General features: G+C 42.2%; 1 protein-coding gene across 1 annotated transcript in view; it reads left to right on the top strand.

The window, feature by feature from the left end:
- Positions 1-13685, top strand: part of C7H2orf16 (chromosome 7 C2orf16 homolog) — a 42663-nt gene that overhangs the window by 21939 nt on the left and 7039 nt on the right. Inside the window, 10 exon segments of the mRNA XM_057743396.1 lie at positions 935-989; positions 1201-1296; positions 1937-3762; positions 4891-5641; positions 6149-10167; positions 10414-11802; positions 11968-12167; positions 12378-12434; positions 12636-13015; positions 13319-13503. Of these exon segments, the coding sequence (XP_057599379.1) occupies positions 935-989; positions 1201-1296; positions 1937-3762; positions 4891-5641; positions 6149-10167; positions 10414-11802; positions 11968-12167; positions 12378-12434; positions 12636-13015; positions 13319-13503 (8958 nt within the window).

The following is a 13685-nucleotide window of genomic DNA, read 5'->3' as shown; positions in this document are numbered from 1 at the left end:
TTTAAGACTAACCTTTAATAGCAGGTGGAAGGGGGAAGGTTGAAAAGATTATGCAAATGAAAGAAATATTCCTACTCTTTCTAGCATCTCTACTTCCAAAGAAATGTAAATGGCCCCAAAATTCTTTCCATGCTTCCTATCCTTATGCTTCCTTTCCCAATCTCCTTTTGTGCAAAGCTCGAAGTATCAGGGAAGAAACTTAGTGAGACTGGAGAAAAGAGAAGTGGTAACTACCAAGAGTTTGGTGCAGGAAGTTTTGGTACCTTTTTTCTCTATCATAGACACTGGATAATATATATCTTTTCCTCCAAAGATACGTATTCCTCTGTTTACCCCACTGCATCTCCCTACCATGATTATTCCTGTTCTTTCCAATGGCTTACGTCTATTACATGGTGAAGACAGCATACTATAGCTTAAAAAAACAAAGAAACGCCGGGCGCGGTGGCGCGCGCCTGTAGTCCCAGCTACTCGGGAAGCTGAGGCAGGAGGATCGCTCGAGCCCAGGAGTTCTGGGCTGCAGTGCGCTATGCCGATCGGGTGTCCGCACTAAGTTCGGCATCAATATGGTGACCCCCCGGGAGCGGGGGACCACCAGGTTGCCTAAGGAGGGGTGAACCGGCCCAGGTCGGAGACCGAGCAGGTCAAAACTCCCGTGCTGATCAGTAGTGGGATCGCGCCTGTGAATAGCCACTGCACTCCAGCCTGGGCAACATAGCGAGACCCCGTCTCTAAAAAAAAAAAAAAACCAAAGAAAAAAAAAAAAACCAAAGAAACAAAATGAGACCTAGGTTAAATCTGAGCTCTGCCACTAATTAGCTTTATGATCTTAGGCATGGCTTTGTCTTTGCTTCCTTATTTGCAAAGTCAGGGGGTTGAACTAAGATGACATCAACAGTCATAGTGCTAATAAATTCTTTACCTCTACTCCCAGATCCACAGTGGGAAGAAGATCTCAGAATGGGTCGCATTGAAGCTAATCTGACATGGTGAGTAAAGTTGATCTTCACTGTGTCTATTCTTTCTCTCCTCCGCCTACCCTACTGATAAATTCTATAAAAGTTAGGAGTAAGATACCTGAGACTCTTTTATTTTCCTTACTATGATAGCCGTCTCCTTTCTCAGTCTCTCTTCTTATTGTTTTCCTTACCAGTACTTCAATATCACTTCAATTACGCTGACACACTCTGTTGCATCCAGCTTTTCAGGACTCCCTGTGGGATGGACCCAGGAATATGTACTCTCATCAATGGACAGGAGCCTTCAACAGATCTTTCAACACCTGCAAAGTGCAAGGTCAGGTAGTTTCTGGGTTGGGGTTGAAGGTGGTAGAGCTTTTAAGCGGGAGGAAGGAAGGGAGTGAAAGAGGGAGAGAGGGAAGGAAGGAGGGAGAGGGAGAAGAAAGATGGTTGGTTGGTTAGTTAGTTAGTTAGTTTTGGTAGTGGGGAAAAGTTCTGGGTTCAAACAAAGTTTAAGAACTACTGGTCTCACAGGGAGATCAGCTTGATGCTTTGTGAAGACCTAAAGGGGAGGGATAGGGAGGTTGGGAGGGAGGCTCAAGAGGGAGGGGATAAGGGGATATACGTATACATATAGCTGATTCACTTTGTTGTGCAGCAGAGACTAACACAATACTGTAGAGCAATTATACTCCAATAAAGATTTAAAATAAATAAATAAATTAAAAAAAAAAAGAACTACTGGTCTGTGAATCATTTCTGACTGGTATGAGGACAAATGCCTCCCTTTGTCCTGGTGGAGGAACTCTTTCAAATAAATAAGAAATTGATGTTGGGGAAAGCAACCTATTTTTGTTTTCCCTCAGTCCAAAATACTTTGCATTTGAAATGGCCATTATTTTTCCCTTTTCCTACTTTTCCTTTTCCTACCTTTTCCTGTTTCAAAACAAATGGAAACTTTTCTCTTTATTTCTTAGATCAAGTCTTATGGAACTGAGTTTGCCTGAACTACAGGATATGATTTCTTCTTCCACCTCCTCTGTTTTTGTGGCTCAGGACCCTAATCTACCCTGTTGTGACTCTAAGAAGGCAAAACATTCTATTGACAGTAGCATCTCCCCTGGATCGTCCTATGACTCCAGCCTGTCTCACATTCCTTTTTCCAAAGGAACAACTTGGCAATTCCGGAGCCATAGTTTACCTATTTTACCCCAAAATCAACCGCCTGTGTTCAGGAACCAAGGCACATCCCTGCCTTCTTTTGGGCTCTCAGAGCTTGAGAAATCAAAACTTTTTCAGAATTTGGCAGCTCTTTCATCCTTAAGACCTCAAAGCACTTTTATCAGCTCTCTTTTTGAATCCCCAGATCTCCAAACACAAGAAGAGAAAACAAAGGATGAGAGAAGGAGCAAGAGTCATTTGACATCAGATCACAGGCCAAATGCTATTTTCAAAGAAAGACCACTACTGTCAGGGTCAGCTTCAATCCAGCTCTCTCCTTTGGCTAGGTGGGAGTTAGAGGGACATATGGCTTGGAAGGTTTATACTTTGCGGGAACAAACAGTACCTCTGCCTGTGAGGGAATCATGGGCAATGTTGAATTATTTAATTGATGTAAAAGGAGGAGTCCCTGAACCAGAGAAACCCCAAATCCAGTTATCAATGCCCATTCATCAAAGTACTGAGCAAACTATCAACAATGAATCCCCAGACCTTCCATCATTTCAGCTCCAAGTGAACATTGGAGTGGAATCTGGATTAAATAGAACAGAAACAAAAATTTCACAGACTCTTATCCCAGGTAAACAGTCACAACCTGGGGATGGCCCTCAAATCCTTGGATCCAGGCCCTTAATGACATCATTGGGCACTCAGCCGTCCAAAAGTTTAGGAGTTGACATAGCTCAGGAGAAAACGACTTTACTGCAGAAGGACCCCAAACATGTGCTAGAGCTTAGTATAGAGCAGAGGGTCATAGGTCTTCCAGAAAAAATGATACAGCAGCATAAGACCCAAGTGACTAATGTGGAGCTGACCCCACAGCTACCATATCAAGGTACAGATAGCATAAAGGTTACTCCACTGGCATTACTTCAAGTCATGGATTCAATGGGGATGATTCCAGAATCACATTCAGAAGTGATAGAATCTGTGGGTTCATTCCCACAGCCACCAAATGAAGTTGTGAAACCAGTGGGAGCCATGGATACAGTGAGTGTAAGCCTAAAACCATCATATCAAGTCATTAAGTCAGTGGAGGTAACCCCAAGGCCTCAGCAGCAAGTTATGGAAACAAGGAAGATGACCTCAAGACAGCTGAATCAAGTCATAGGTAATGTGAAGGTAACTCCTATAGCATTGCTTCAAGTCATGGAGTCTATGGGGATAGTTAAAAAATCACATCCACCTGTCATACAGTCAGTGGGAGTAACCCCAAGGATGCAATATCAAGTCATGGAGTCAGTGAAAAGGACCACACTGTTGGACCAACATGTCATACAACCAGGAAAGATGAGTCCACGGCTACGGCATACAGTCATGGAAACTTTGGAAATGACCCCAGGGCCACAGCATAAAGTTATAGAATCAGTGGACGTAAGCTCAGGGCCACAAAGTCAAGTCACAGAACCACTGAAGTTTACTCCAGGGCCAATATGTAAAAATACAAAATCAGTTGAAATGATCCCCAGGCCATTGCATCAAGTGATGGATTACATGAAAGTAAGTCCAGTGGCACTATTACAAACTATGGATTTCATGGGGATAATTCCACCAACACAGTCACATGTTATAGAATCTGCGGGTTTGACACCAGATGCACAGTCTCAAATTGCAAATTTGACCCAAAGGGCAACTCAGTCAGATGGTTTTACTTCTTTTAGCTCTTCTACTACTATTGGTCCACCTGGAGTGGTAGAACCTGTGGGCTTAGCTCCAAAAACACCACCTAAAGTCATGGAATCGGTAGGAGTGATTCCATCACAACAATCCATACATTCTCTGAAGGTAACCCCAACAGCACTGGGGTCACCCATGGGAATGATCACAGCACCACAGTCACAAGTTGTAGAAACTCAGGATTGGACCCCAAGGCCAATATCTCAAGTCAAGGAATCTCTGGAGTTGACTCCTGAGTCATGCATTCAAGTGCTAGACTCTGAGGGGATGACTCCACAACCACATCATCAAAACACAGAATCTATGGCATTACCGCCAGGGCTACCTCATCAAGTCATGGAGTCTTCGAGGTTGACCCCATGGCATCAAATTCTCGAGTATTCAGAGATGAGTCCAAGGCAAAGCCATCACGTCATAGAAACTATGGGGTTGATATCTGACACCGGGTTACAAATGGAGAAATCTGTAGAGGTGACACAGTTAAATCATCAAATGATGGACTCATTAGGGACAATCCCAAGGTCACTGGGTCAAGGTATAGAATCTATGGGAATGAGCCAAAAGCCATTGCCTCAAGTCACAGAATCTGCAGAAATGTCTACTACATCATTGCTTCAAGATGTGAAATATATGGGGATGAAGCCAATACCACAACTTAATGTTATGGATTCTAAGAAATTATCCCCAGGATTGCAAAATTTGAAATCTGGGAAACTGATCTTGGGAACAGAGTTGCAAAATATAAAATCTGTAGACATAATCACAGGTTCAAGCCCACAAATGGTAAAATATGAACAGCCGATCCCAGCTGTGAACTCTATAGAATTGGTCTCAGAACTACAACTGCAGAGTGTAAAACCTGATGAGTTGGCCCCAATACCACAGCTGCGAAGTGAGAAATCTGTGCAGTTAGCCCAAGGGTCTCAGCTTCATGGAATGAAATCTATCCAATTGACCCTGGGACCACAACAACAAAGTGAAAAATCTGCTGAGTTAGTCCCAGCACCACAGTTGCAAAGTAGGAAATCTATAGATTTGGCCCCCAGTTCACAGTTGCAAGGTATGGAATATGTTCATTTGACCCTACCATCAGAGTTTCCAGGTATAAAAACTGTGGAGTTGACTCTAAGACAAGAAGCTATGAAATCTGTGGAGTTGACCCCAAAGCCATGGTTACAAGATATAAGATCTGAGGAGACAGCCCCAGTACCATTGCTTGAAGATGTGAAAACTCAAATGGGAGAAAGTAGGAGGCTGATTCCTGAGACACAGTTAGAAGGTATGAAATATGAGGAACTGATTCCAGGAGCACACATTCATGCGGTAAAATCTATAGAGTTGAACACCAAACCAAATCATCAAGTCACAGAACCTGAGGGACTGACCCCATGGCATCAAGCTTCAGAATCTTTAGGGATGATCTCAGAGCCAGGATATCCAGAAACAGAAGCAAAGTTGACCTCTGACACTTGTCACTATGCAAAAGAGTCTATGGGGTTGATACAGTCATCTTTAGGAAATACTCCAGAGCCATTGAGCCAAGCTTCAGAATTTATGCAGATGAACTCAATGTCATTCCAAGGTATTCTTGAGCCAATGTTCCAAAGTGTAAAAGTCATGGGGGATACTCCAGTGTCACAGCACACAATACAAGAATCTCTAGAGTTGGTACCAGGATCAGAGAGGCAAGGTAGGAAATCAAAGATGTTGACCCCAGAGTCCCAAGGTATGAAGTTTGTTCATCTGAATCTAGGACCATATTCAGAAGTTATGGACTCTGAGGAGTTGATCTCAGAACCACGATTTCAAAATGTAAAATCTATGCCATTGAGCTCAGAACAACAGTCCAAAAGTATAAAACTTGAGGAGTTGACTCCAGGGCCATTAATGCATGATAATAATTTTGTGGGTTTACATGTACCACTGGAAGAATCTAGTATGTTAATTCCTGAGACACAGTTACAGCATGTTGAATCAAGGAAAGTGACCATGGAACCAAATTTACAAGGATTGAAATCTGTGGGTCTAACTTCCAGACCAAGTCATCAAGACATAGCACCTGCAGAGTTAGCTGCTGAGATCTGGCCACAAGAGGAGGAATCTGTAAAATTGATCCCACAGCTAGCCTTGAAAACTGCTGAGGTGATGCCCAGGCTGCATTTTCAAAAATTTTCAGACACAACTCTAGGTCAAGGCTATCAAGACACAGAAACTGTGAGGCTTACTTCTGAGGCTTTGCCCCAAGTGGCATTAACACAAAAATCAACAGGTCAAGTTATAGAATCTGCAAGAATGACTCCTCTAAGGCCACATCTTCAAGTTACAGAGCCATTAGAGATACCTCTAAGGTCAGAATATGAAAACACAGAAACTGTACCACCATATTCAGAAAAAAGATCTCTGGAATTGACTTTAGAACCAGGGATGCAGTATGAGATATCAAAGCCACTACTGCAAAATTTGAAATATGTGAAGTTAACCTCTGAGTCATCCCCATTAGTGGTAGGATCTAAACAGTTTATTACAGGACCAAAACCACGTCTTATGGAGTTGACCCCAGAGCCACAGCTCCAGGGAGTAAAGTCCAGGCAGTTGGAGCCAGAGCCAAAATTAGAAGATATGAAATATGTTAATTTAATTCAACAGTCAACTACCACCGGAGTGGTAGAATCAGAGAAGCCAATACAAGAGCCAGTGCTACAAAGTATGATATCAGAGGAATTGACTAAGGAGGCACAGCTCCAAGGTGTGACCCTAGGGCCACAGTTGCATAGTGTGAGATTTTCAGAGTTATCTCCAGAGCTGCCACTTCAAGGAAAAAGAATGACGGATTTAACCTCAGGGTCTCCACATCATGTTATGAAATCTGATGAGTTGACCCCAGGTTTCCCAGTGCAAGAAGTAAAATTGTCAGACTTTATCCCAGGATCAGAGTATCAAAGTGTTGTATCTGTACAGTTGACTGCAGAACCACAACCTCAAAGTATGAAATTTGTGGAAGTAAACTCAGGACCATGCTTGCAAGATGTCAGATTTTCTGATTTGACCCTAGAACCAAAGCATCAAGGTTTCAAGCATGTGCAGTTTATACCAGAGTCACAGCTTCAAGATATAAAGTCTGTAGGGTTTGTAACAGAGTCATCTTTGCAGTTAAGGCAAGGGCTTCCAGTTGAAAATATGAAATCTGTTCTGTCTATTGAAGGATCACAGTTTCACAGCATGAAATCTGTCACACAGACCTCAGAACTACAATTTCAAAATGAGAAATCTGAGGAACTGAACCTAGGGCCAAGGCAGCAAGATGTCAAATTTTCTGAATTGACTTCAGGGCCAAAGCTTCAAGGTGTCAGATTTGGAAAGCAAACCCGAGGATCACTCTTTCATGGTGTGACTTCTGTGGAGACAACTCTAGAGTTAGAACTTCAAGATTCTAAATCAACAAAGAGATCTCCAGGGCTTCAAGGTGTGAAACAGGTGGGGCCATGGCTACAAGATGTCAAATTTTGTGATCTGACATCAGGAACTCAACCTCAAGGAGTGAAATCTTCAGAGTTAAACTCACGGCCACAACTACAATATGTGAAATTTTTTGAGTTAACTCCAGAGCAAGAGATGCAAGGAGTAAGACGTATGGAGTTGACCCCAGGACCTGAGCAGCAAGGGGTTAAGCCTGAGATGTTAGTACCAGAGCTTCTGTTTCAAGGTGTAAAATGTGTGGTGGCTGACCAAAAGTCAAGCTTTGAAGGTGACATTTCTTATAAATTAGTCTCAGAGCCACAGATACCAGATGCAAAATCTATGGAGTTGACTCCTGGACCACAATTGCCAAGTGTAAACTATTCTGAGTCGACCAGAAGACCACAGTTACAAGTTATGAAATATTCTGAATTGATCCAAAGACCACAGTTGCAAGATATAAAACTGGTAGAGTGGACACCAATCTCAAAGCTTCAAGGTTTACAATCTGAGGCACTAATGCCAGAGCCACAGCTGGAAGATACGAAATCTGTGGAGTTAACCTCAGGACCACATTTGGGAACTATGAAATCTATGCAGTTAACATCAAAGCCACAGCTGGGAAATGTCAAATCTACAGTGTTAACCCCTGCGCCCCAGGTGGGAGCTGTGAAACTGGTAGAGGTGACCCCAGGCTCAAATCTTCAAGGTTTAAAATCTGAGTTGTTGATCCCAGAGAAAGATGTGAACTCTGTGGCCTTAACTCCAGGGCTATGTCCAAGAGGTAGGAAATCTACATTGCTAACCCCAAGTCCACAGCTGGAAGGTAAGAAATCTGTGGAGATAACCTCAGGGCCACAGATAGAAGATGTCAAATCTGGGAAACTCACCTCAGATTCCAAGCTTCAAGGTGTGAAATCTGATGAGTTGGCTCTATGTTCAAGAAATCAGGAATTAAAAACTGTGATGTTGGTCCCAAGAACACAACTGCAAGATGTGAAAGCTGTGGAATTGAAACCTGGGCCAAGGATGCAAGATGAGAATTCTGTGTTTTTTGCACCAAGGTCATTGCTTCAAGGTCCTCAACTGCAAGGTATGAAACCTTGGGAATTGCCTGCCAAGCCACAAATTCAAGATGTGAAAATTTTGGAGATAACCCCACGTTCAAAGCTTCAAAGTTTAAAACCTGTAGAGGAGACTCCAGATCCAGAGCTGCAATTTGTAAAATCTGTGAAGCTGACCCCAAGGCTAAAGAAGCAGGTAGTAAAATCTGCAGATGCGACCAGAAGACAAAAGTTTCAAGGAGTAAAATCTGTGGATTTGGCCCCAAAGCAACAGTTTCAAGACAAGGCACTTGTGAATTTAACTCCTGGGCCAAAAATGGTTGATGAGATATCTGTAATCTCACCAGAGCAGCAATGTGTGAATTCAGAGCCATTGAAGAGAGGGTCTAAGTCAGAAGATGGAATGTCTTGGGAGTTAATTCCAGAGCTAAAATTTAAAGATGGAAAATTAGATTTCAACTTTGAGTTAGAGTTGAATGGTAGGAAATCATCTGAATTGACTCCAGAATCAAATATTCAAGGTGTAAAATCTAAAGAGTTCAAACTTGAAGCACAGTTGCAAAGTATAAAGTCTCCCAAGTTGACCCCAGGACCTCAGTTGCACCAAGTGAAATCCTCAAAGTCAACTTCAGAGCCACAGCTTCAAGGTGTGAAAACTGTTGAGTTAAAACAAGAGCCACGGCCTGAAAGTATGAGATGTATTCAGTGGATACCAGGACTTGAGTTCCAAGGTGTGCAATCTGTAGGGATAAATCTTGAGTCACAGTCTCAAGGTGTTGACTCTGTAGAGTTGAAATCTTCAATACAGTTAAGAGATGTGAAGTCACCTGAACTGCCTCTGGGGCCAGAAATTCAAGGTGCAACATATATGAAGTTCAACCTTGGGCCACAGTTGCAGACTGTGAAAACTCCTGAGTTATCCCCAGGACCACAGCTGCAAGAAGAGAAATTTTTGGCATCAACCTCAGAGCCACAGCTTCAAGGTATGAAAACTGTGGAGTTAAAACAAAAGCCACAGCTTAAAAGTATGAGAACTGTTCAGTGGATGCCTGTACCAGTGTTGCAACGTGTAAAATCTCTGCTAAATCTTGGATTGCAATCTCATTGTGTCAAACCATCAGAGTTGAAACCTTTGATACAACTAAGAGATATAAAGTCATCTGTATTGACTCCAAGGCCAGATCTCCAAGGTATACAATCTTTGGCACCACTCCAAGAACCTCAGCCTCAAGATCTCAATTTGAAACCTTGTCTACAGTTTAGAAGTATGAAATCATGTGACCTGACTTCCAAGTCAAAGCTCTGTGATATAAAATCTATGATGTTCAAATCTAGGCTTCACTTGCATGATGAGAAATCTCCTAAGTTGACCCCAGGGCCATGGCTTCAAGAAGTGAAACCATTACAGTCATCCCCAGGAACACAGCTTCAAGACGTGAAGTTTCTATTGCTTACACAAGAGCCACAGTTTCCTGAGGTGAAATCTGGGGTATTAAGCCAAGGGTCACAATTACAAAGTGATAATACTATAGAGTTGAATTCCCCACTACATTTGAAAAGTATTAAGTCATCTGAGTTGACTCTTCAGGCAAAGCTTCAAGGTGTGAAATCTGAGGATTTCAACACTGGGCCCCAGTGGCAAGGTCTAAAATCTTCTAAGTCACCACTGGAGACAAAGTCCCAAGATAAGAAATCACAGTTGCAAGGTACAACATTTTCTAAATTGACTGTTGGGACAAAGATTCAAGATATCAAATATACAGATTTTGACCCTGGTTCATTGTTACAAGGTGTGAAATCTTCTGGATGGACCTCAAAGACAAAACTTCAAGATGTAAAACATAAAGAAATCAGCCCCAGTCCCCAGCTGCAAGTTCTGAAATCTGAGCTGATCCTGGGATCAAAGCTTCAGAATGTGAAAATGGTGTTCAACTCTGAGCCACAACTGCAAGGAGTGAAATCTTCTAAATTAATCTCAGACTCAAGGTTTCAAGATGTGGAATCTGTGAAGTCCAAATCTGGGCCACCATTGCAAGGTGTGAAATCTTCTGAGTTGATAATGGGGACAAAGCTTCAAAAAGTGAAATCAGTGGAATTCAAGTCGGATCCACAGTTGCAAGATATGAAATCTTCCAAATTGATCATGGGTATAAAGCTTCAAGATATAAAATCTATGAGTTTCAGGTCTGGACCACACTTGCAGGGTGTAAAATCATCTGAAGTTATCTCAAGCGAAAAGCTTCAAGGTGTGAAGACTGTAGAACTGAAATGTTGTCCAAAGTTACAAGGTGAGAAATCTTCTGATTTGACTCCTGGGAGGAAATTTCCAGGTGTAAAATCTGTAGAGTTGGATTCAGGCCCACACTTACAAGATATGAAATATTCTGAGCTGATTATGGGTATAAAGCTTCAAGATGTAAAATCTAGGGGGTTAAGTTCTAGACCACACTTTCAAGGTATGAAATCTTCTGAAGTGATCCCAGGGACAAAGCTTCAGGAAGCAAAATTGGTGTTCAAATCTGGACCACAGATACAAAGTAAAAAACTTTCTGAGTTGATTCAAGGGACAAAGCTTCAAGATGTGAAATCCTTAGAGTTCAATGGACTAAAGTTACAAGGTAGGAAATCTAATTTAACCCAGAGGAGGAAGCTTCAAGGTGTGAAATCAGTGGAGTTCAACCCTGGACCACAGAGACAGGGTGGGAAATCTGAATTGATGCCAGAGTGGAGGCTTCAAGATTTGAAATCTGTTGTTCCACAGTTGCAAGGTGTGACATCCTCAGAGTTAACACCAGAGACAAAGCTTCAACGTGGAGAATCTGTGGCATTCATCACCAGGCCTGTATGGCAAGATATGAAACCTTTTGAACTGACTCTTGGTACAAAGGTACAAGATGTGAAATCTTTGGGGGTTAACTCAGCTCCGCAGTTACAAGATAGGAAATTGTCTATGTTGAGAGCAGAGGCACACCTTGAAGGTGTGAAATCTATGGAATTCAACCCTGTGGCAAAGTTGCAAGGTGCAAAATCTTCTGAGCCTATAAAACTTCAATTAATGAACTCTACGGAGGCCAACCCTGGCCTAGAATTTCAGGTTGCAAAACCCTCTGAGTTGGCCTTGAAATCAAAGATTCACAGTGGAATATCGTCTGAGATCAATGCTGGAAAGCAGTGGCAAGATGACAAATCTTATAAATTGAATTCATGGCCAGAGCTTCAAAATGTAAAAATCACAGTGTTCAATCCTGGGACACATTTGCAACATATAAAATCTTCAGAATTATGCAAAGGGACAAATCTTCAAGATGTGAAATTTTCAGAATTCAATCCTGACCAACAGTTGCAAGGTGTGAAATCTTCTGACTTCTGTCTGGGAACAAGGCTTCAAGGTATTCAATCTTTAGAGTTCAATTCTGGGCCGCAGTTGCCAGAGATAAAATCTGAGTTGAGCATGGAAATGAAGCTTCCAGATGAGCAATTTCTGGAATCCAAGCATAAGCCTAAATTACAAGGTGGGAAATGCTCTGAACTGAATCCAGGGCTACAGCTTCAGTGTATAAATTATGTGCCAGTCAACACTGGGTCACAGGTGCAAGATGTAAAATCTTCTGAGTTGGATCCTAGTCCAGAGCTTCAAGGTAGAAAATCTAAGTTGCTCTGCACTGGGCCAGATTTGCAAGGTGTGAATTCTTCCACATTCATTTCAGAACCAAAACTTCAGTGTGCAAATTCTACTGGATGCAATCCTGGGCCACATTTGCAAGGTACGAACTCTTCTGAATTAACTTCAGTTTCAAAACTTCAAGGCATGAAGTCTTCTAAGTTAAATTCAGGGATAGAGATTCAAAGTGAGACATCTATGGTGTTTAACCCTGGACCACATTGCCAAGGTCTGAAATCTGAATTGAGTCCAGGGTCAAAGTGTTTAAGTGTAGCACCTACAGAATGCAACCCTGGGCTACAGATGCAGTGTGCAAAGTCTTTTGAATTGAATCCAGAGCCAAAACTACAATGTTTAGATTCTACGGGGTGCCAACATAGACCACACTTGCAAGGAGCAAAATCTTTTGAGTTGACTTCAGGGAAAAAATGTCAAGATATGGGATCTGAGGCAAATCCAGGCACAGAGAATCGATGTGAGACATCTATGGTGTTCAACCCTGGACCACATTGCCAAGGTCTGAAATCTGAATTGAGTCCAGGGTCAAAGTTTCTAAGTGTTGCACCTACAGAATGCAACCCTGGGCTACAGATGCAGTGTGCAAAGTCTTTTGAATTGAATCCGGAGCCAAAATTACAATGTTTAGATTCTATGGGTTGCAAATGTGGGCCACCCTTGCAAGGTGTAAAATCCCTTGAGTTGACATCAGGGAACAAATGTCAAGATATGGAATCTGAAGTGAATCCACGCACAAAGAATCTATGTGAGACATCTATGGTGTACAACTCTGGACCACATGGCCAAGGTCTGAAATCTGAATTGAGTCCAGAGTCAAAATTTCTAAGTGTAGCACCCACAGAATGCAACCCTGGGCCACAGATGCAGTGTGCAAAGTCTTCTGAGTTGAATCCAGAGCCAAAATTACAATGTTTAGATTCTATGGGTTGCAAATGTGGGCCACCCTTGCAAGGTATAAAATCCCTTGAGTTGACATCAGGGAACAAACGTCAAGATATGGGATCTGATGTGAATCCATGCAAAGAGAATCAATGTGAGACATCTATGGTGTTCAACCCCGGACCACACGGCCAAGGTCTGAAATCTGAATTAGGTCCAGAGTCAAAGTTTCTAAGGGTAGCACCTACAGAATGTAAACCTGGGCTACAGATGCAGTGTGTAAAGTCTTCTGAGTTGAATCTAGAGCCAAAATTACAATGTTTAAATTCTATGAAGGGCAAACTTGGGCCAGGCTTGATAAGTGTAAAATCTCTTGAGTTAACTTCAGGGACAAAATGTAAAGGTATGAGATCTTCTGATTTGAATCCTGGGCCAGAATTTCAAGGTATAAAATCTGTTATGTTCAATCCTGTGCAGCATTTACAAGATGTAAAATGTGAACTGACACCAGGGACAAAGTCTCAAGGTATAACCTCAACAAAGTTCAACTCTGGCCCACAGCTGCAAGGTGTGAATTCTACTGGGTTGAATTCAGGGTCAGAACTTCAATACATAAATTCTATAAAGTCTAATCCAGGGCCACAGATGCAAGGCAAGAAACTCTCTGAAATGAACCCTGGGCCAGAATCTCATGGTACAAAATCTATGTTGTTCAACCCGGAACCACATTTGCAAGGTGTGAAATCTTCT

The sequence above is a fragment of the Hippopotamus amphibius genome, chromosome 7, assembly GCF_030028045.1.
Source record: "Hippopotamus amphibius kiboko isolate mHipAmp2 chromosome 7, mHipAmp2.hap2, whole genome shotgun sequence".
Classification (NCBI taxonomy): Eukaryota; Metazoa; Chordata; class Mammalia; order Artiodactyla; family Hippopotamidae; genus Hippopotamus; species Hippopotamus amphibius.
This window is presented reverse-complemented; position numbering and strand designations above follow the sequence as displayed.